We start from the raw sequence: 23,939 nt of genomic DNA, 5'->3' as shown, positions 1-23,939 counted from the left end.
ATTTGGATCTGTTTCATTTTTTTTTTCGATCATGCCTTAAAAATATCTGAAAAAACGGATGGACGGCGTGGATATAAAAATACATACATCAAGGTGGACCCCACCGTCTTGGGTTAAGGCCTAATCCGCTCCCGTGTCCTTGACCATTCACCTAACTCTAATTACAAAATAACCCGCTCCCAGGTATTTTCGCAGTTTTCTAAGCAGCCAGTGTCATTTTCGGAGCCCTTAGTATCATATTCCCAAGCTCGCTCTCGCTCTCCGATTTCGAAGGCAACAGCAGAGAAGCGACAGACGCAGAGACTCGTCCGAAGGAGTACAGAAGCAGCTACAGACGCAGAGACTCGTCCGAAGGAGTACAGAAGCATGTGGCGCTGCGTATCAAGGGGACTTCGCCTCTCCTCTGCGACGGTAAAGAGAACATCCGTCGCAAACGAACCCTATCTTTCCAGATCCCTCTCCACCGATTCCGTACGCCCTCTCTCCTTTTCCCTTCATTTCTCTTCTTTCCATCTCTTTCCTTTTTCGGATTTGATTTTCATTGTTTTGATTCCATTCAATCAGGCGGTCGGTGGACGATCATCGTACACCGTCGTAGATCATACATACGATGCGGTCGTTGTTGGAGCGGGTGGCGCGGGTCTCAGAGCGGCCATTGGGCTTTCCGAGCACGGGTTCAATACTGCTTGCATTACGAAGCTCTTCCCAACTCGATCGCATACAGTTGCTGCGCAGGTACGGATGCGATAATCTTTCCGCTCTCGATGACTGAAGGGGGGCTTTCTTTTGATAGTGGATTGTGGAAAATGGCATTTTGATGCTGGAATTGTTGAATCTGGGGTGTTTATTTATTTATTTAATCTATTTGCTTCTTTTGATGATTATGAGGTCGTTTGCATGCCTGTAAGTTGCGGTGTTGTTTTTGTCTGGGGCCAGCATTCCGTACAGGTGTGCCCACATGTTGTTTGTATTCCATCCAACTCATTAGGTGTACATCATCAGGAACGACAGATTCGAAAAATCAGCCCGAGTATAGATCAGGCGGGCTGTGCTGCTTGAACTTGGAGGTTTTAATGGTGAGGTTTACATTTTTCCCTGTGGTATGGCCCACCTGAGGTTTGGATAGGGCTGGTTTTGGATAGGTACGGGAATGAGAATTAACACCTGATGGATGGAGTGGATGTTACAATCACAACATGGTGGGCCTCACGGAGTTAGGCTATTTTACTTGATGCATACAACAGGTATTGATCTGGTCCTTGATTGTTCGTTTGTTGGACTTCACTCTGGATGGGCAATGCAGTGAAACTCTATTCCATTGAATAATACGTTCTTGGCCATTTGATTGTTGAAATTTTGCCTGTTGCATATGACCATGGGCTTTACCACTAAGTGCAAGCTTGCATTATGTAAGATAAAACTGATTGTGTAAAATACTGAACCTCTAATGGAGAGGAAGACATTAAATTGATTATGAAAGATATTGAGCCTCTAATGGAGAGGAGGACAGGCAAACTTGTGTTGTTTGAATGTTGCAGATATCTTAGGACTCTGATTGCTGATAAGAAGTTTTTTTTTTTTTCCTGCCTCTTTTGATGATAGACAAAAAAAAAAAAGAAAAAAAAAGAAAAAGAAAAAGAAAAAAGAAACACAACATGGCATTCTTTTGAACTAGGGAAAGACAACAAACAAGTTAGTAAAGAATGAGGTGTGTGTGAACTGGGGGAACTCACTTTGCGCTTATAAAGAAGTAGACTATAACAAGGATTTGTTAGCATGCCCATCACATTATTGTTGATCTGGTGGAGAGCAAAGATAAGTATTGTGGCATAGTTTCTCAATTCACTGAACTCCCTACTTTTTTTTTAGAGCTAAAAACATTTTATTAAGAAGCTCGCCAAACGCAAAAAAAGAATACAGCCCAAAACAACCAAAAATGCTACCAGTATAGAATCAACTGAAGCTAGCTATACATTTCCCGCCCAGTTTGAAAGAAGGCCTTTGATTTTGCTAATGACCTCACCAAAACCTTCATGAATGTTTCGAAAACACCGCCCATTTCTAGCACCCCAGATCACCTAAAACATAGCCATAAGTAGGAGTGTCCCCGAGGCTTTGCTCGCCCCACTAGTTCCGCCCCCATGCCAAGCCCAAAGCAACATCTTGACTGATTTCAGCATTACGTAGACCATATGAAATAAATCTAAGAAGTGATCCCATACTCAAGCAGCAAACGGGCAACGTGTGAAGTGGTGGTCGATCATCTCCTCACTCTCCGTGCACATTAAGCAAACGTTGGGGAGAACAAGAGCTCTTCTCTGCAGATTGTTGACCATAAGAATCCTCTTCTTCCAATGAATTAGATAAACACTGTGACATGAGGTGGTGCTCTATAGAACCAATGGTGGAAAGGAGATTTTGGAAGGTAACATATTGTCTTAGAAATGATGCTATAGAGAGATTTGATGGAAAACTGTCCATATCGGTTACTCCAAAAATTTGGCCCTCCGTTTGAATCACCCTCTTAGTAGAATTAAGGAGATCCAGCATCCCCGCAACCTTACCAATCTCATCTTCTCACCTGTTCCTTTGACATAAGGGGGACCAAACCACTTCTGACTCGTGAACAGAGAAACAATCTGCAAGCACAGTGAACCGATCAATGACTAATCAGACAATTCTTAGGAAAAGGTCCTGAAGTGCTTTATCTCCACATTAGACATCAACCCAAAAGCAAATACGCTTTCCATTTCCAAGCCTAAAAGACATCCCTGCGAACAAAATGTTCCATGGCCGCTATCGCTTTCCAAATTCCCGAAGCTCTATATAAAGAGGAGCTCCTCATGAATCACCTCGCTTATTGAGTTTCATATTTGCTAGAAATAAGCTCCCTCCACCTACTACCTCCTACTGAAAACCTCCATATCCATTTGCCCAACAAAGTTGTATTGGACCTCTGGTCATCTTCTCTGCGCATAATGGGGTGATGGCCAGTGCATCTTCCAGCATGTCATCTTCATACTGATCATCAATTGATAGGATTTCCCCTTCCTCCGTCTCTGCTTCTTTAGCCACAACCAACACCAACAAGTTGTCCTCATCTTTCCCTACCTCGTTCCCTTTGAGCGCTAGGACTAGATTCGTGTTGATGTCTAACCCATCCTACGAGGAGTCAACAGGATCCTGATTAGCTTGCGCCTCTGAAGGAATCCTGAGCGCAGTTGACTAGATTGCTTGGTTCCCTCTCGCATCTTGATCTTCTTTGGAATCAACGGAAAGGAATTGAGCATTTGAAACCGAGTTAAAAGGCGAGAGCTTGATTGGGGGAATCCCATGTGCGGGGGACCTAAGTAAGAGCTCACGTGCAAGGGAGTCTGCTACGACCAAATCGTGTGAGGAGCCGTCCATACGTGCAAGCATTTCATCCGAGCTTGCGTGATTCTCCACTAGACACGTGTCCAAATCGGTGCCATCCGATTCAAAATCCAGAGGCATCGAACAAGGCGAAGGCTTGGATTTTGGGTGCTCTCTTTCCCATTCGTTGGATCAGCACCATGTTCTAGAATCGGATCAGGGTCGGCACCCAAACTTCCTGCCCAATATAGGGTTGTGCGAGAGCCTATCTTGATCGATTCTCCCATGGTGCATGAAGGGCCACCTGTTGCAAGTAGGGGCAGTAACCCTCCACCTACCTCCTCTCCCCTAACCGGGTTATAACACAAAGGACTCCTATTGGTTGGTAGTCCACGGACATCCACCTATTGTGTTCCTTCAGCCTCTCCGGACCGGCTTTCATGGCTGACCTCCGCTCCTCCGCTAGTCCTTCTGCCTTCAAAAACCTCTCCATCGCATTGGGGGATCTTTTGCCTCTTCCTTTTGTAGTAGTGTCACCACTCTCTTCTCCTCAACTAGTGTAGAGATGGAACTAGGGGTCTCTAATCCCTTCTTCTTCCGAACCCGCACCCTAACCACACCCAGCTCCTCCCCGAGCTCTATGGCAGGATTGATCGCAAAAATCTCCCCTATACATCCAGCTATCGCTAGGAAGAAGTCCTGAAACTAGAATTCAAGCGGCACAACCCAAAGTAGAAACCAAGCTTCCTCCATCTCGAAAATGAAAAAGTCCTACCAACTGTATGTGTGGACGATCGGTCCGTCTATGTGAATTGCTCTAGCCATGAGAACCAAATCCTTGTTCACCGCTTGACTTGGACGTATCCGTACCTCATTTCGACCTATTGGCTTGATTTTGTACCTCTCCGGCATCAGTTGGCAACATTCGTCCAACCACTCTCTGACATGAGGGATAGTGGTGTATCTTTTTTTGCAGCAACTACGGAATACTGTAGCCATTCCCATGACTTTCCAATTGGCTCCTCCATGCGAACCACCACTTCTCCTCTTTTAATCTCCATCAAGGATTCAAGGCCCATTTCCCTTTCGGCTCCCTTTCTAGGTCTGGGGCAGTGACGGCTCCCTCAACTTGCTTGGCTCCATGAACTTGCTCTTTAGGATTCTCCTTTCCAGCCAGACACTGTCTCTAAAAGAGGTGGAACTTGTTCCCATTGCCTTCAAGGGAGCCTTTTGCATGGAACTGTCTTGAAGGGCCTTCGAAGTCAAATGATGAATGACACTGCTCCGTTCCAATTGCTTCTCCTCTCTATACTTGTGGTTAGGGCCAAAACTAGCTCTCTGAACCAAGAGATTCTTTCCCCCGAAACTCTCCCCATGAAGCATCTTCACTGCTGGGGCCAACTCTTCCTCTAAGCTCATTCGAACAAATGCAAAGCCTTGGAGCATTGCCGTGTGCTTGTCCCTTGGAACGACAATTTCCATCACGGTCCCTGCCCTCTCTCACACCCTGGGGAAGTTAATTGGTGCCCATCCTTCCTGGAAACCCTCCACGCACAACGTCGGGAAACTCGATAATCTTGAATTTATTCCCAACCTTAACATAATACGATTTTTGGCTGATGCAGGACATGAAATTCAAGTATGATGTGCAAGATTTTTAGGCTTTAAATCACACTAGTTCAAAAACAATTACACAAAATTCCACATCCCACATAAAAGTTCAAACACTCAATTAAGGGGAATCTTATGCGGATCTAGGCCTACACATGCTAGGGCTGAATCAATCAAAATTATAGATCAAATAAGAATCAAAGGAGGGTAAATTCATCCACACATGCATAAAAATAATTCTCCAATCCAAGGGATTCAGAAATTTCAATTCGGGGAACCCTAAGTTTGAAGAAATTGCATAAAATTGGGGATTTGAATAATTTAGGGTTAGGTATAGGGATTTTGGGTGAAAGAGGAGTGAAAAAGAGGAGAAGTGCCGCACGTATGGACAACGACAATGGCCTATACGCACGTGCGTGTGATCCCGGCCGCACGTGTGTAGGGCCTTCTATTCAGACAAAGGCCACCTTGGCCCTGGTCGGCTAGGGATGGACTCCAAAACCCCCAAATCTCTCAACTCGATCCAATGCACGGTTTGTGCGTGGTGCTCCGTCGAAGTTTCAGCCCTCCTGCAGGGCCAATTCTGGAAATCTGCTGTAGAGAGAAAAACACCTACAAATATTGATGGATTTGCAGATAGAATGCTTGTAGGAGAAGAGAAATATCGATGGAAGAAGGTGGGAGCGAATCGGGATAGGTGTGGCTTCGCACCACGGTAGTTAGCCTTTCGAGGAAGGGAGAGTTTCATACCCAATTGAATCTCCACAACTCAGAAATTTAGAGGAGCAGAAAAAACGCAGCAATTTTATTAATTTTCATTAAGAAAAAAAGACTACAAGGGATGCCTATTTATATTAAAACCCTAACTCGCGCCATGTGCACAATCTATTACTTAGAGACGAAGTAATAAAAAATAACAACTAATCAAAGCAATCTAAACCGTCCATGATATTCCTAATAACAATAATAAGTAAAACTCAAAGTACTAGATTAATTAGAATAGTGGACCATGATCATGAGAACGCATGGTGGGATTCACTTGACTATCGGGTCCACTTCAACGAACCAAAATGCAGTCCTCTAACTAAGAGGCCCTCCCTGGACGTCGTCATCGATCCAGATCGATGATGGGGCCCTCCTTGCGTACATGCGTAGGGGGCGTGCGTGTGCACGTGATGTCCTCATCGCTGGCTCCCTATTCTACTTTGAACCAAGCGAATCAAACTGATTCAGTTTGTTGAATTGACTTAGCATTGGCCATGATTCAATCAATTCAAATTGCAAATTAGCGACTTCAAAATTCTCCCAAATAGTTTCTCATCATTGTTGTATTGATCGTCTTCATTGTAGCTCCTTCCTAGCTATTTGGTTCAGCTTTATGGATTTTGTTTAGTGAAAATTCATGACTCTAATCAGTTCCCATCTCCCAAAAAATTCTTTGGCTTCCCCTAATTTTGTATTCCTATTTGACGAAAATTCTTCCAAACCCGCTAATCATCAGCTCCTAGAATCACCTAAAACTTTATGAAGAAAATCTGAACTTGAGATCTGAAAATAATACTCAAAGAACTTATTGACTACTTTCATAGTGAGCAGTATTTTAAATAGCGAATAGCGTGTGGTGTAGTGTTCACCCCTTTAGAGCGTGAGGCATAAGCTACATAGCGTGTAGCATAAGCTACACACTGCTTCTAGAGTTTTACTCAAGGTTGTGCGTGGTTGCACCAATTTCATGATATTCTGCACCAAATTAGACTGATCAATAATGAAATTTAACAAAATTTCATGATATTTGGTGCAACCAAATGCAACATAAAGTAATAGGAAAGGGCAATGATTAAGTATAAAGATGAAGAACGAGCGACAAAACATATTTGATATTTTTGCTCATATTAGTTTACTTAAAACAATGAAAAAATTAACTATTTTTTTTTTGAAAAAAGAAAATATATAAAATCATTGAAAATTTTGATTTTACTATTGTAATGAAAATAACTTGTAATGCGAGCTACGTAGCATGTAGCGTAGTCTGTATAGTATATAGCACATGCAAATTATCATATAGCGTAGGCTACATGCAATGCCATCTATTTTCATGAGTTACGTAGTGTTAAAGGCTGAGCTACGTAGTGCTAAAGGTTAAGCTACACAGTGCATAACATAGCTATTTAAAACATTGATAGTAAAGTGAATAAGTTCCATGAACTGAATGAATCAAATATGCAAACATAGAAAATTGATGCCATCGGGTGGATGCTTTGATGGCAAATTGTATTCCATTAATTGGATTCATTGGATATTCATAAACTACAAAATGTAAACCAGAAATGAAAGCAATTGAACTGAAAGCTGGGAACCAAAGCATGCTTGACTTGTGTTTGATTAGGGTGTATTCAGTCGAATTTCGTTAGGTTAAGTTGACATTGCTTGACAAACTGTTGAGATTTATGAAAGATAAAAGTGTAATTTTGAAAAACATGAGAATTTTTAATAATGAAATAAATGGATCCTCATCTAGATGAATTTAGTGCTCCGAAAGAAATAATGAATGGTCAGGATTGTTCCCTAGTCATCAACTCTAATGAAAGCGTAGATCCAGTGCCATTCCTCCTACGAAGAAGGCCTAATGTAGGACAATTAACCACTTGCTCTAAAAGCTCGAAGTGATAGAGCATGGCGAATTAATCCCTTCATCTCATAGCTTAAGCCCCAAATCCATAAGTTAGGTCCTTGGCCGAACCCTCCTCGTGGGCCCCAAATCCATGTGTTTCGCCCCCTCTTGGGCCCCAAATCATATGGGTTCCGCCTCACAGGAGCCACCCGCCTCACACGGCCCCCAAATCCATGGGTTCCACGGGCCGCCCACCCCGAGTGTGCTCCCGCATCCCACAGGCTACCCCATTCGAGCTCGGTGTGAAAATGTCCCTGCATTAATCACCCCTGGTGAGGAGTCTCAAACACAAGACCTCCCGCTCATACCAATTTGATGCAAGACAAATTACCACTTGCTCTAAAGGCTCGAACTGATAGAACATGATGAATTGATCCCTTTATCTCATAACACAGGCCCCAAATCCATGGGTTAGGTCCTTGGCCGAACTCTCCTCGTGAGCTTCAAATCACATGGGTTCTGCCTCACACAAGCCACCCCCCTCACACGGGCCCCAAATCCATGTGTTTCGTGGGCTGCCCACCCCGAATGTGCTCCCGCATCCCACAAGCCACCCCACTTGAGCCCGATGTGAAAATGCCCTTGCATTAAGGCCTCTCGCTAATCTATCTCTAGCGAAGGAGAGATGAGAGAACCACATTCTTCTGATCACATTGTAGGGGCATGATCAAAAGATCTAACTGGAGTTCGTCCATGAGATGGACCACATTGAGAGGACATAAAGATTGAGAGAGAAGATTTCTCTCCTCCTTATTTTCTTTCCCCTTTCCCATCTCTTTTCCCTTTATATGTCCAAAGGAGAGGGGGCATGATGTTTTATGGGTGAAAATCTGGCCAACTCTCAACCTAGACATCCTAACTATGGTGGACCGATTGCAAAAATTATGCCATGAGAAGAATTCTCCATATTCGGCAAAGAAAACATATGGATTCTTATATGGGACATCCCTTTAGAATGCTGGTATGACGAATTCCTCATGAAAGCGGCATCGAGAGTGGGTTTCCTTCTGGAAATCGATTCGAAAACCCGCCTTGGGAAGAAGCTGGGAGTCATCCGCACTAGGGTAAGAAGGAAGAAAGGCATCCCCCTCCTGGCCCATGTCAGTGTGAAGATCGACAACCGTACCATCTACCTTCCAGTCCAGAAAGATTCGCTGATATCATCGCATCCCAAATGGGGGGATGTTTGGAGAGCAAAGGAATCGACAGGCCAACCGACGATACACATGCAGCCATCATCGCGGGAAGACAGAGCACAACTCGCCTACTCCAGCGGACCACTAAATCTGAGACGTGTCAGTTCTCCTGTAGCGATGGTACAGAAAGGCAGCGAAAAGCCTTTTCAAACGACACGTGGCGGTCCCTCGCCTTCTTCAGCGTCTCTTCCGGCTGATGATATCTCTACAGTCGGCATGAAGAGATCCGCGCCCAACTCCCTCTCTACACGTGTCCTGGGGGTTACGTCGACATCTCGGAATACGGACTGTCTCTCCCATCAAATGACCCTGGTGCAGACACGTGGTGCCCCCTTCCCTATACAGCCGAGAGCTTTCAATCAGGATGACAGAAGATCGACGGGATCTCGACACGTGTCTTCCAAATGCGAGATCAACGATAGAAGTACTGCCCAGGTGGAGGAGAACCCTGCATCCCCCAGGCTGACGTCACTCATTGACGTCGGGTCCGTCGAAGCGGGCCCGTTTTCATCCCATATCCGACTATCCCCGAGCAAATGGGGATCTTTGAAGGTTTCCGTACCCGTACCCATTAACCCTTCCTATGTATCTCACCTGATCTTTGGACCCGATAAACCTACTAATCTGCTCCATCCAATATCATACTACCCTATTTCACCCTCCCACAACCAACCTATACCCACTCTCGGAGACGATATTTCGCGAGATAACTCGTCAGAAAACCTTTTCTCTGACTCCCGCTCTGTTTCATCCATTCCCTCCTCCCCTATCAACTCCACGTCCAAAGATTAGGCTGATCTAGGCCCTCTCACACTCTTCCAAGAGGAGGTCCCTCCGGAAGTTATCTCAGCAGAACCTCTTCAGATGTGCTCAGTTCTTCCTCATCAGCATCATGAAGAACAATCAGTGGTCCACTCGGACAGGAAGAGCAAAGAACAATTATATAAAAAAATACATGAAAAAAAATGGATCAGAGATGCAGTGGGGAATGTGGGAAGATCGCTGGGCCTATCTTTTGTTAACAGGGAAGAAGATTATACGGACCTCTTCCAATTTATTGAGAATAGGGGAAGACCTCTTCCTCCTCCGAAAACTCCGTCAAACAAGTTTTTCGTTCCTCTAGCAACAGAGAACTCCTCCGTCTTCAACCTTCTCCTGCGATTGCTTCTGCGTCATCATCTAGGCGCGGAAGAAAGGGTCCTTAGGGCAGTTCGGTGCCCAAATGATAGTTTTTTCTTGGAACGTGAGGGGAGTTGGCTCCAAGCAGAAACGGAGCCTGATCAAGTGTTCTATCAGGAGAAAGGATCCGAATGTTATCTGCCTACGGGAAACTAAAGTTCCGTCTTTTTCTCAGCGTCTTCTGAATACGATATGGGGTGTCCAGGATGCCAACTTCGTGACGCTTGACTCTTCTGGATCCTCGGGAGGCATTCTCATAGCCTGGAAATCTTCCAAATGGGACTTGCAGCTCTTCATGACCGGGGTTTTCTATAAAGCTGGCATCCTTCAAGATAAGTTTTCTTCATTTCGTGGTATCGTTATTGCTGTTTATGGTCCTAATGATGCATCACTCAGGTCCAATTTCTGGGAGGAACTGACTGCCATTAGGCAGTCCTATTCAGGGCCTTGCTGCTTCGTGGGCGATTTCAACGTGGTCCGCTATCCTTAGAGCACTCTCGCAATAGGAGATCAAGCCTCGCAATGCAGTCATTTTCCGACTGGATTCAAGCCTAGGAACTGGTTGACTTACCCCTGTCCGGAGCAAAATTCACCTGGTCCAACAGTCGCAAAGCTCAGATCCAATCGAGATTAGATAAGTTTCTCATCTCCACTGACTGGATTGACCAGTTTCCATCTTTGGTTCAGATCGCCCTGCCTAGAACGACCTCAGATCACTGCCCTATCCTCCTCTCGGTGATCGACATAGACCGGGGCCCCAAACCCTTCAAATTCAACCCTGCGTGGCTTGAGATTGAAGGTTTTCATCAGAAGATTATGGATTGGTGGACTTCTTTTACAACTGATGGATACGCTGGTCATAAGCTTTTGTGCAAGCTTCGTCTTCTGAAGGAAAAATTGAAAGAATGGAAGAATGCAGAGTTTAGGAAGAGACAAGGCGAAACTGAGGCTTTGTTGACTGAGTTTCAACAGATCGATTCCAACATAGATGTTAATGACATTCCTCTAGATGTCCTATCCAGACGCATACAAATCATCCAATCCATCTCCTCTAGAGCTCTTGAAGACGAAATTTCTTGGAAGGTGAAGTCGAGAGCAAAATGGATCTCCAAGGGTGATAAGAACACCCAATATTTTCACAGCATCACCAATATGAGAGCTCGGGCGAAAGTTATTCATAGCATTTCGGTGGACGGAAGATAGGTCGACGACAAAACGAAGATTGAAGAAGCGGCGGTGCTCCACTATAGATCCCTTCTTTCTTCTGAAGGTTGGGCTAGGCCCGGATTGGATGGGATTCACTTTCGTTCGCTTCTTAGCTCTAAAGCTAACCTCTTGAAGGCCCCTTTCTCGGTTGAGGAGGTTAAAGCGACCATTAATGCTATGGGTGGTGACAAGGCCTTGGGGCTTGATGGATTTCCCATGTGCTTCTTCAAATCTTTCTGGGACTCTATTCATTCTGATATCATGAACTTCCTTTACGAGTTCCATGAAAGGGGAAAGCTCTCTAAGGGCATCGGAGCTTCTTTCATCGCTTTAATTCCTAAAACCCATGGAGCAAATTCCTTCTTGGAGTTCAGGCCTATCAGTCTAATTGGGGGCCCCTACAAAATTCTGGCAAAAGTCCTTTCCCTTCGGCTAGCTTCGGTTATGGACAGGCTCATCTCGAAGCATCAAAATGCCTTCATCAAAGGAAGACAAATCGTTGATGGAGCGTTGATTGCCAATGAAATTCTCCATTCTTGTCATTAGGCTGGGATCAAAGCGGTCTTCTGTAAGCTCGACATAGAAAAAGCTTATGATCATATGGTCTGGGACTTTCTTCAATACATGCTAATCCATATGGGTTTTGGAGTGAAATGGAGGACATAGATGAAGGCCTGCGTCGAATCTCCTCATTTCTTGGTTCTTCTCAATGGTGCCCCAAAAGGATTCTTCTCCAGTTCGAGGGGCATTCGTTAGGGCAAACCGCCGTCCCCTCTTCTGTTTCTTATGATCGCTGAAGCGCTATCCCAGATGATGCTTAGGGGTCAAAATGCTGGGTTATTCTCTGGAGTCTCGATGCCCGAGGTCAAAATCCCGATCACGCATATTCAATTTGTAGACGACACTCTGATCACCTGCGAAGCGGATTCTGATGCTATTTCTAATCTCCATACAACCTTCAAATGCTTCGAGGTGGTATCTGGTCTGCTCATAAACATGGCCAAATCCAAAGTTTTTGGGATCAATGTCTCTGACCTGGATCTCAATTCCTATGCTCAGATTTTGGGGTGTTCCACTACCTCTCTTCCAACCTTTTTTATGGGCTTGCCGCTGGCCATTACAAATCCTCCGATATCCATGTGGGACAGGGTGGTCAAAAAATTTCAGAGGATGCTGGCTACATGGAAGTGTAGATACCTGTCGATGGGGGGGAGGCTCACGCTCATCAAGGCTGCTATGTCTAATATCCCTATTTACTTCGTCTTTGTCCATTTGCGGTAATGCATAGGATCGGCAAACTAAGGAGAGATTTCTTGTGGAGTGGCAAGGAAAACTAGGAGAAATTCCACTTGTTGGATTGGCAAGAAGTTTGTAGCCATTTTAGAAATGGAGGTGCGAGCGTAAAAAATTTGAAGGCCATGAACAAGGCCCTGCTGGGGAAGTGGACCTGGAGACTCGGCTTGAAATCGGAAGCTTTGTGGAATACCATCATCAAAGGGTAATATGGTTTGATTTCAGGTGGCTAGTGGACAAGGGATTCCACAGCTTACAGAGCCTCTCCCATTTGGAAAGGTATCCTGCGTTACAAAAAGGTGGTCACTGATAGTATCGCTTTCTAGTTGGGAAACAGATCGGCGATTCGGTTCAGGGAGGATCAATGGATTGGGGACAGGTGTTTGAGGGACTGTTTCCCTTCAATTTATCGCCTGGCTGTTAATAAAAATAGTCTTACCGGTAGCTTCTTCTCCATCTTGGATTCTGGAATTGTTTGGGATATCAGATGCCGTAGAAACCTTCATGATTGGGAGGTGACCCATTACGCAGGCCTTCTTTCTGTTATATCTAGGGCTAACCCGTCTACCTCTGAACCTGATAAGACTATCTGGACCAAAGATAAATCTTCCAAGTTTTCCGTCAAATCCTTGTACTCCACTTTCATTTATTCCCTCCACTCAGTCTCGCTGACCTCCCCTTTCATCTAGAGATACCCCATTCCTCTTAAATACATATGCTTTGCCTGGCTCACTTTTAGAAATTGGATTCTCACAGTGGACAACCTCATGAAGAAAGGTATGCAGCTCGTCAACATCTGTCTGTGCTGTATGGACAGTGATGAATCAGTCGATCACCTCTTCGTTCACTGCCCGTTTGTCCCTCAGATTCGTCAGAATTTTCTCTCTTGCTTCAGCGTTGTTGGCTATGTGCCCTCTTCTGCTTCCTCTCTTCTTGCCTACTGGCATGGCTTCAAGCTGGGTAAGGTGAAATCCAAGGTTTGGAAAATGGCATTTGTGGCCATTTGGTGGGCTGTCTGGAAGGAGAGAAATGATAGATGTTTCAACAACGCTCACGCATCGGCTCTGACTGTGGGATTGAAAGCAAAAAAGCTTCTAATTGAATGGGCTTCGAATGTGCCTATCTTTTCTGGTTTTGATTTTCTCTTTTTAGGCTTATAGTTTCCTTTTTGTGCTTTCGCCTTTTTGCTCTCTCAGCAGTCCTGTTTGTATCCTTTTTCCGCTTTTAATATATCCCCGTTACTTTAATTTTTTTTTTTTTTTTTTTTTTAAAAAGAGGAGGGGGTGGTGATGACCAAGGCTCTTTCTTCTCTCCTCTTAAGGATATGATCTATTTGAGGAAATTAGGGCCCCACGGGCTTCAATATGCCCCACATCATCAAAAGCCCATAAATCCGCCTCTCCCATGCACTCAAATTGATCTAGATCACTCCACTATTAGTGACGTCTACCATTAGTCAAAATCCCATGCCAACACAAGTGGTGGACCACAAAACGATCCATGCAGCAAATGTCCATCAGTCAGAAAAAACACGTACATGATAGGATTTAGCGGTTATCGAGCAATCTTTTGAAAAGATTTTCATAAAACCTCAACTCTAAGGAATCAGCCAAAGCTAGTGCATGATCAATCCACACGAGCATGATGAGTCTCTCAGTTAGAAGGCTTCATGTGATCCACCAATGCAAACATCCAATCAAGTAAATTACTGTACTTGTAATCTAATGGTGTTTGCACTCCCATGTGGAGAAGGGCTTTGGTCACAAGGTGCCTGATGGTGGAGATTGAACCATCCTAACTAGTCGTTGGTTCTTCATCACACGGGATAATCACATCAACTAGTCCTGGCAGTGTTTTAAATATCTATGCTATGTAGCATGCAATTTACGCTACGTAGCGTAGTTTAGCCTGAACGTTACGTAGCTCATGAAAATAGCTTAAGTCATGTGTATACGCTACGTAGCTCATGAAAATAGCTTAAGTCGTGTGTTGCCTGCGCTGCATGATAATTTGCATACGCTACACATTACATAGGCTAGTCCATGCGCTACGTACCTCACGTTACAAGTTATTTTTCATTACAACATTAAAATCAAATAACATTTTCAATGATTTGTTACATTTTTCTATTTTCAATGTTTAATGCTTTTAGTAAAAATAATATAAGTAACAATATTAAATTAACTTTGTTGCTCTTTCTTTACCTTTATACTTGATGATTACCCTTTTCTATCACTTTTAAGTCGCCTTTGATTGCACCAAATATCATGAAAAAATGTTAAATTTCATTACTCATCAGTATAATTTGGTGAATCATGAAATTAGTGCAACCAAGCACAACCTCAATTAAAAATCTAAAAGTAACATGTAGCTTATGCTACATGCTATGTAGCTTATGCCTCACACTTCAGACGGGTGAATGCTACTCTACATGCTATTTGCTATTTAAAACACTCTCGTGTTGCTCACTTCTGCTAGAGTGATTATGGTATTTAGGGTATTCAAGAACCCTGGTAGCAAAACTCTCCAATCTAGGCCGTTGTGTCCACTTCATTGTTTTTACATGGGCCCACTAGAGAGAATCCATAAGGAATCCCTACAACCCATATAAAAAATATTTTGTATATTTAATGCAAGTGCATTTTCACACCGGGCTCGAGTGGGGTCGCCTGTGGGATGCAGGGGCACACTCGGGGTGGGCGGGGCCCACGGAAGAGGTCTCGTGTTCGAGACTCCTTATCGGGGGCGATTAATGCGCATTTCACACCGGGCTCGAGTGGGGTAGCTTGTGGGATGTGGGGACACACTCGGGGTGGGTGGTACCTATGTGATTCGGGGCCCACGAGGGGGGTTCGGCTGAGGTCTTAACCCATGAGATGTGGGGCCTACGCTATGAGATAAATGGATTAATTCGCCATGCTCTAACAGTTCGAGCTTTTAAAGCAAGTGGTTAATTGTCCTGCATCAAATTAATATCAGAGCGGAAGGTCTCATGTTGGAGACTCCTCACCAGAGGTGATTAATGCAGGGGCATTTTCACACCGGGCTCGAGTGGGGTCACCTGTGGGATGCAGGGGCACACTCGGGGTGGGCGGGGCCCACGGAGGAGGTCTTGTGTTCGAGACTCCTCACCAGGGGTGATTAATGCGCATTTCACACCGGGCTCGAGTGGGGTAGCCTGTGGGATGCGGGGACACATTCGGGGTGGGTGGTACCCATGTGATTTGGGGCCCATGAGGGGGGTTCGGCCGAGGTTCTAACCCATGAGATGTGGGGCCTGCGCTATGAGATGAAGGGATTAATTTGCCATGATCTAATAGTTCGAGCTTTTAGAGCAAGTGGTTAATCGTCCTACATCAATATTCACACAATTAATTAAATAATAAGAGAGGCTATAAGTAGGCATTGATGGCTAAGTTTCATTCATAAAAGGGTTGCTAATGACTTGGCTCCAATCAACCAATATCTGATTGGCTTTATAGGGCACACACATAACCAATAGGTCCAATACGGACAACATTCTCACTATAGAATGGTCTGTTACACCATCAAATACATGTCCAAAATCAAGAAAGAAAACATATTTGGGATCCTCACATTTTAAAAAGAAATTTACCACTAATTTTTGAGATTTTTTCCCAAAGAAAAAAAGGTTTGGCCATTATAGGGCCGTATTGGCTGATACAGCCCGCATCATATCTGTCAGCAAGTTGGCTGATGTGCGTTGGCTGTTACCGTTACAAAATACCTTGATTCTCACTCAAGGCTTGTAGGATTTTTGTTAAGTGGATGCCAAGCTACCCTCTCTCTAATATAGCTTCACACTTGACCTTTGAATCTTGGCTAAGAGTTAGCAATCAATACAAACTTTTTATGCTTAAGCTTACAGCCATAAAAAGGATGTCTGACTACGGTATAATACAAAGAGAACTGATCACCTATAGGCAGCGATACTGTAAGTTGTGGCGCTGTGCCATCTTACCGCCATCATAACACTTGGTTAGGACACCCGGACCATGGAAAAGGTAGATCCCACCGTGAAGATCCCCTGGAACAAAAATCAGTTTGGCTTGCTCATCAGATAGGCCATGCCTTTGGAATTAATGGACAATTGATGATCCGGCTTAACTTACAGGTGTGGCCCCTAGAGAGTGAATCAGCCTCATTTTCGAGAAGGGTAATCTTCATGGTGGGCCTACTGTTTTCATGTAATGGATGTCCTACACAAGTGACATGCTAGCGGAAAGATGGTATGGCACCACAAGTTGCAGCAGGTGATAAGTTCTCTAACACAATGTATTTCCTTGATTTATTATCATTTTTTACCATCATGCTTATCACTGATTTATAGCATAATGATAATTGGTTAATATCAAATGATGGTAGATCCCATCATTTTGTCTTTTGTTGTGCTTTTCTTTTGCCCTTTGGGCTTTAACAATATTCAGTTCTTTCAAAAAAAGAAAAAAAAGAAAAAAAAGAAAAAGAAAAATCAAATGATGGTATATACCTCATTCGTATGCTCATGTAAATAATTTTTGTCAAATCTTTCTAATTTTTTTTTTTTAAATGTCAAACTGCTCATGAGTGCTTCACTGAAAAATGCATATCCAGAGGTTTGCTTGGGACCTTTGTGCAGATCTGTCATGTTGCCGTTCACCTATTGACCCCGTCTCTGCTGTATAAATGATTGATTATTTGTCTTTTTTAATGATGCATGGAGATTGAAACTAGCTTGCAATATCAAGCACCCAAAAGAATAAGCTAAGTAGAAAATTATTCCATTCTGTTACCATTTTCTGTTGTAGAATAATCAGGCCTGTTCTGTTAGGTTATTCTGAAGATTGGTTGATTAGTATTAGGTGTATCTTACTTCCTTCAGGAGAGCTGCCTCAGAGTATATCAACTTTTAGAACTTTTGTTACTCTAGATCTTGATGGGAATGCATGCTAATTTGTGCTAGTAGATTCTTTGCAGGGAGGTATAAATGCAGCCTTAGGAAATATGACTGAAGACGATTGGAGGTGGCATATGTATGACACTGTCAAAGGAAGCGATTGGTTAGGTAATACATTCAAGTGATAGAAATTTCTAAATTTGGCATTCACTTACATGGCATGTTCTGCAAGTCCTTGGTTATTTGAGTTACAATGAGAAATCAAAATTCTTTTCCTTGCATCAGTTCTTCTTTCTTTCTTTTCTTTCTTCCTAATCTTGGGTAAGAAATATTTTACCGTATCCTGTACTCTTATATTGTCTTTTCATAAACATCTTCTACACATTCTTTGCCTTCTAAGTATTTACTTAACTACAATTGTTATTACATGTTATGTAATTTGAATCAAACTTAATGGAGCATCTCTACATTTTCCACTAGTTAATGGGCAATGGAGTCTTGAGAGTGTGTTTTTTGTTTTTTTTTGTGTGTTTTTTGCCCTTTATGGTGGCCAATTTGTATGCAATTCCTCTTGCAACTGTTTTATGAGTGTTCTTAAAGTGGACTGTTGTTGCGTTATGTAGGCGATCAAGATGCTATCCAGTATATGTGTAGAGAGGCACCAAAAGCTGTCATAGAGCTTGAAAATTATGGGTTGCCATTTTCCCGAACTGAAGAAGGGAAAATATATCAGCGTGCATTTGGTGGTCAAAGCCTGAATTTCGGAAAAGGTTCACATGCTCAACACTTTGTTATAGGGGTAGTTAGTTTCACGAGTTATCTGTAACATTTCCTGATTTTTACCGTCTTCTGTGTTGCAATTGTAGGTGGGCAGGCCTATCGCTGTGCATGTGCTGCCGATCGAACTGGTCATGCTTTGTTGCACACGCTTTATGGCCAGGCAATGAGACACAATACACAGTTCTTCGTGGAATACTTTGCTTTGGATCTCATAATGGACAGTACGGGTAAGTTACTTTCTGAGTGATATATTTCTCCACCAAAAAAAATTGACCTAATCTCGCTTTCTTCTGATTTGAATTTGAACTTTTTGTGGTTCTCACTTGTCAAACACATGTTGAGTGTGATACAATTGAATTGCTTCAGTGCAGCTAGAAGGTGCTGAATGATTATCTTTTGAATTTTATGTGGCATTCTTTTCCATTTTATGGGAAATCATAAGGTTATAACTTGACATATTAAGGTAGGATACACCAGATAACTAAAGAATGGACCAGCCAGATCCATGTGCTTTTCTTCCTTGTGTTTGCTGACTTCACTTTTCTCCTTTTTGTCAAGGAAATGTCGTGTCAAAACTCATTAGGCACTGAGCTTTTGGCTCAGCAAGCCTTGCTTGTTGCATAGACCATTACAAATCCATCATGGAATGTAACCAGTTAATGTTTCCATGCTGCAAATTGCAGTGTTCTCTTCATGTTCCATATGACCTGTGGGTTGCTTTAGGATTAGCCACATCAGGTGGAAAGCTTTCTCGTGTTGCACATTGTCCTTAAAAGGTAGATGGTAGTGCGGGGATCTTTGATATGCAAGGGATCTTTAATATTTAAGGGATGTGATTTGTAGCAAAATTTTTGACTGTGCGAGAGAAAGGTCTTTCTTGTAATGGGCATGTGATGATCTCCCAGATATCTTTAATATTTAAGGGCTGTGTAGTTCAGGGCAAAATTTTGAGTGCTGGGGGAAAGGCCTTTCTTGTAATGGGCGTGTGATGATTTCTCATCATGTTCTGCAATAAGTCGCCTTTTGTCGTTTTCCTTTTCTTGATAAACTTCTTTTTTTTTTAAAAAAAAGGAAAAAAAGAAAGGAAAAAAAAAAGGAAAAAAAGAAAAAAAAAAAACATAGATGGTATCTCGGTGATGATCAGGATTTTGCTGGAAAGTAATTGCCCCATCATTGTTTATGCTTCAGGTACATGCCAAGGGGTGATTGCACTTAATATGGAGGATGGGACCCTTCATCGGTTCCGTGCTGCTTCCACAATTTTGGCCACAGGGGTAACCGATTTTGTTATTGAATTGTACATCGTCCAATTTACCACTTGAACAAGTATTGTGGTTCATACATACACCTAACTGTCATTCGACTTTCCTATCAGGGTTATGGTAGAACTTACTTCTCTGCTACCTCAGCTCATACATGCACAGGAGATGGCAATGCAATGGTTGCACGTTCTGGGATACCTCTTCAGGTTTGTATTGTTGTCCATAGCTGGAAGGTAGGCTTAAAATTCCACAAGACTGCCAACTTAGCCAACCAGAGAGCTGGTATGGCTAAGCAAGTTCAGTACGAGGTGATCAAGATATATCGACTTTAAAAATAAAAAAAAAAAAATAAATAAATTATTTAAAGGGAAGAATCTTCACTAAACATTGCATGCAAATTTGTTCATTTCTCTTAAACCAGCACAACTTGGGCGAGTCAAACCATTAGTTGGAAGTGACTCTTGTTCATGGATTCATTATTTATGTGCTTTGTTGTCGGCTATTCTTCCTGCAGGATCTTGAGTTCGTGCAGTTCCACCCTACTGGTATATATGGTGCTGGGTGCCTCATTACTGAAGGTCTCTGTCTTATTATTATTGTCTTTTTATTGTTGAAGGTCATAATTTTATGTTTCATGGAAAAAGTAAAATATATGCTAGATATGTGGTCCCATCCCCCTTTCGCTAATTTTCCTTTGTAGCTGATTTGTTTGATAATTGAGACTGAAATGGTTATCTTCTCAAATGCAACACTTTTAATTATAGGTTCCTTTCTTCTGTGCTATGTGTAGGATCTCGCGGTGAAGGTGGTATTCTAAGAAACAGTGAAGGAGAGCGGTTTATGGAACGGTATGCTCCTACTGCCAAGGATCTTGCATCGAGGGACGTAGTTTCAAGATCTATGACCATGGAAATTCGAGAAGGTCGTGGTGTAGGTATGCATATTCATGTCAACCTGGAAAACACTCTTTCACTTTCGAGAATTTTTGCTAGAAATGTCAGATAAATTTGGCCATGTTTACTGTGTCTCCGGTTGGCAGTTGTGGATCTAGCTGATACTTTTTTTTGGTTCAGGGTTTAACTAGCACAATGCAAGCCGCTTGTCCATGTTCCTAGGTGTCTTCAGTTTGTAATGGACATTTAACAAGGACACAGTCACTTCTTTAAAATAGTGCCTTGTTGGCACATGTCAAGAAAAAACTAATTTTTATGTCTAACTATTGTTGTCTCTTATTTTGGGATGCTCTTCTAAATCATATTATTATTTTTAGATGCATTGTTCTTCTTATTTATTTATCAAGACTTTAAATATATAAAAATTACAATATATGATTAAAGTATCATATTTGCTATTTCAGCATTGTATGGTCGTGCTGGTGAATCTGACTTTTAAAGGTACCATTAATCTGACACCTGGCATCCATGTCGGATGTTGGCTTGTGTCTGCATCCAAGTTATATAGCAGATACTAGATCTATAATGAGCCCATTTGAGGTTCGATTTTACTAACCCTTTTGGTTCAGTTTAATTAGCGAGCCTCATGATTCTCGTCATGTCTTTTTTCATAGTTGTAGTTGAAGTTATATGTTGCTCACTGTTTTGGTTCTCTGAGTTCTTTTATAATAAATACTTCCACTATGCAGTTAATTATACTAATTTTCCACAGGACCGCTAAAGGACCACATATATCTCCACCTGAATCACTTACCCCCAGATGTTCTCAAGGAGAGACTTCCTGGCATCTCTGAAACTGCAGCTATTTTTGCCGGTGTAGACGTTACCAAGGAGCCCATCCCTGTTTTACCAACAGTTCACTATAATATGGGTGGTATCCCTACAAATTACCATGGAGAGGTAAGGATGGAGTAGCACACTGACGAAATTGGTTGTTATAATTTCTGGCTGTTGCTTTAATTTGTACTTCCAGTTTCAAATTTTAACATGTCTTTTGCTTCCCAGGTTGTTGACATCAAAGGTGATGATCCAGATGCAGTAGTTCCTGGATTAATGGCTGCTGGGGAGGCAGCTTGTGCATCAGTTCATGGAGCCAACCGGCTTGGTGCAAATTCCCTTCTTGACATTGTTGTTTTTGGCCGAGCATGTGCAAATAGGGTCGCAGAGATCAATAAGCCAGGTAGGTTCTCTTTTCCATGAGTTCAAGTATTGCAACCCACTTCTCCATGTGAGGCTGTGCCCCAAATTAGCAAGCATTGATTTGGTATCCTGTAGGAGCAAAACAAAAACCTCTGGAAAGCGATGCTGGGGAGAAGACCATTGCATGGCTGGATAAGTTAAGGAACTCAAATGGTTCATTGCCGACTTCAAAAATCCGTCTAAATATGCAGCGGGTGATGCAGACTAATGCTGCAGTATTTCGCACTCAGGAAACACTGGAAGAAGGTATTCCATTATAAATCGCCACCTCTGTTCATCACCCATTTAGATGCAGAATGGAAGAAAAATATAGCACCACTCTTTCTTTCCTTGTTTTGGTTTTTTAAATGCTTCTGGAACATTTCTCATTTGTTTATTAATGAAATTGTGATCTAGTCATTTTAGCATGGCAGTAGTAACATTAGCGGCAGGAAGTATCCATGTTATTACATTTCAATATTTCATTGACTGCATGTGTCATTATGAGCTCCTTTTTTTAACCATGTATGTTTTTGGCCTTTTAGGCTGCGAGTTAATTGACAAAGTGTGGCAGAGCTTTCATGATGTTCAGCTGCGTGACCGTACACTGATATGGTAAATGTTTTTACTTGTCAGAATTCTGATTTGATAGAGACTATAGAACTGGAGAGCTTTTGATCAATGCATGTATAACTATAAATTCTACCAACTTCCAGGGATCTGATTTTCGGCATTTGGTTGCAGGAATTCTGACTTAATAGAGACTATAGAACTGGAAAATCTTTTGATCAATGCATGTATAACTATGCACTCCGCAGAGGCTAGGAAGGAGAGCAGAGGTGCACATGCCCGCGAAGATTTTACGGTCCGATTCACTTATAACACAAATTTCTCATTTCTCCTGTCTCTCTCCTTTTTTCTTTTTCTTTTTTTCTTTGTTTTTTTTTTTTTTTTTTTAAATTTAATTTTTTTTTTAAGTGTAATGTTGCGTCTTCTGTTTGCAGAAAAGGGACGATGAGAATTGGATGAAGCACACAGTGGGGTTAGTCTTCTCTCTCTCTCTCTCTCTCTCTCTCTCTCTCTCTCTCTCTCTCCAATAACCCCTTCTTCAATATCCATTATTGGATCCTTCAAACCCCTTGGAGTACGGTGTTAGAGTATGACACAACATGGGTATGGGTTTGGGCTCCATGCTCTGGATGTGGCTCGATCTTAGCTGAGTATGTTTTATATTTGAATAATAAATAAAAATTATAAGATAATATTAAAAAATTTAAATAATGAAATACTAGAGTGTTAACTATCTTGATCTCCCCATACCCTGTGTTTTGGGGTCGATGAGTCGTAATGGACTTGTGCCAATGTATATCCATGCTTCTGTAAAGTGCCAAGTAGGCAACTACCATCTCTATTTGTTTCTGTATCTCACCATAGTCATTTGTAATTTTTTATGTAGAAAGTAGCTTCGCCATGGCCATACTTTGGAGGTTTATTGAATACTGAATTTTGTTACAGTTGGCATTTTCTAGGTTAAAGGTTATACGATCTAAGCAAATAAGTTTGGGCCGTGGTTCTACATTATCTATTTTCGTATGCATTTCATGGTATTGAACCTACCATAAATGGTGAAGACATTAAAAATCCTGGTTTTGAACTTAGCAGGAGTAATTTTCTTAGGTTCATGCATCTGAGTATCATCTCCAGGTTTGTTACATTCAGTGACTGAACTCGTAGCTTCTACGTTGCTGGTTGTGTTCTATGGTTCATTTTACTTCCATGTGGACTGAGATTTTCATTTGTTTTTTGAATTTAAAAAGAAAAAAAGAAAGAAAAAGAAAAAGAAAATGGAAGAACAGGAACACATGCATTAGTTATTCTTTTCTGAATCTGGCTCTTCTATTTTCTTGTCTTCTTCCATGGGGGCATAATCAGTATTTGTTTGGTTCTACAGGTACTGGGAAAATGAGAAAGTGAGGCTTGCATACAGACCTGTCCACTTGAACACACTGGATGATGAAGTTGAGTCATTCCCGCCTAAAGCGCGAGTTTATTGAAACCCTTGCTCATTAAGCATGGGTGGTAGCTCGGGAGGATTTCCTGATTCCAAGAAAGGTTCCAATAATGTAATTACATTTCAGTCTTTTCCCAGACATTTTATCCAACATCAGAATGGAGAAGCTGAAATGTGTGATTGAGTTATCTTTTTTATCTGAAATAATAATTGGATCCGCATCTACGCTCTTGAAAAGTTGTTTGTATCTCTTGTAAACTTGCAACGCAGTTAATTTTTTCTTTGAATCATCTGGCAGTTGTAGACATAATTTATACCTGATGGATACATCTAGATATGCAGGCTAG

At 42.3% G+C, this 23,939-nt stretch overlaps 1 protein-coding gene across 1 annotated transcript; it reads left to right on the top strand.

Moving 5' to 3' along the window:
• The first annotated feature begins 246 nt into the window (after positions 1-246).
• LOC131229791 (succinate dehydrogenase [ubiquinone] flavoprotein subunit, mitochondrial) lies at positions 247-23,882 on the top strand. The gene is made up of 16 exons (XM_058225807.1): positions 247-471; positions 565-735; positions 17,488-17,575; positions 18,031-18,177; positions 18,274-18,414; positions 19,376-19,461; positions 19,563-19,655; positions 19,964-20,027; positions 20,240-20,383; positions 21,115-21,302; positions 21,408-21,582; positions 21,678-21,848; positions 22,127-22,196; positions 22,326-22,446; positions 22,586-22,623; positions 23,533-23,882. The coding sequence occupies exons 1-16, from the start codon at positions 367-369 to the stop codon at positions 23,633-23,635; spliced, it is 1,905 nt and encodes a 634-aa protein (XP_058081790.1). The 5' UTR covers positions 247-366; the 3' UTR covers positions 23,636-23,882.
• The last annotated feature ends 57 nt before the right edge of the window (positions 23,883-23,939 follow it).

The sequence above is a fragment of the Magnolia sinica genome, chromosome 16 (assembly GCF_029962835.1).
Source record: "Magnolia sinica isolate HGM2019 chromosome 16, MsV1, whole genome shotgun sequence".
Lineage (NCBI taxonomy): Eukaryota > Viridiplantae > Streptophyta > Magnoliopsida > Magnoliales > Magnoliaceae > Magnolia > Magnolia sinica.
Note: the sequence above shows the minus strand (reverse complement) of the source record. Positions and strands in the feature narration are given on the sequence as shown.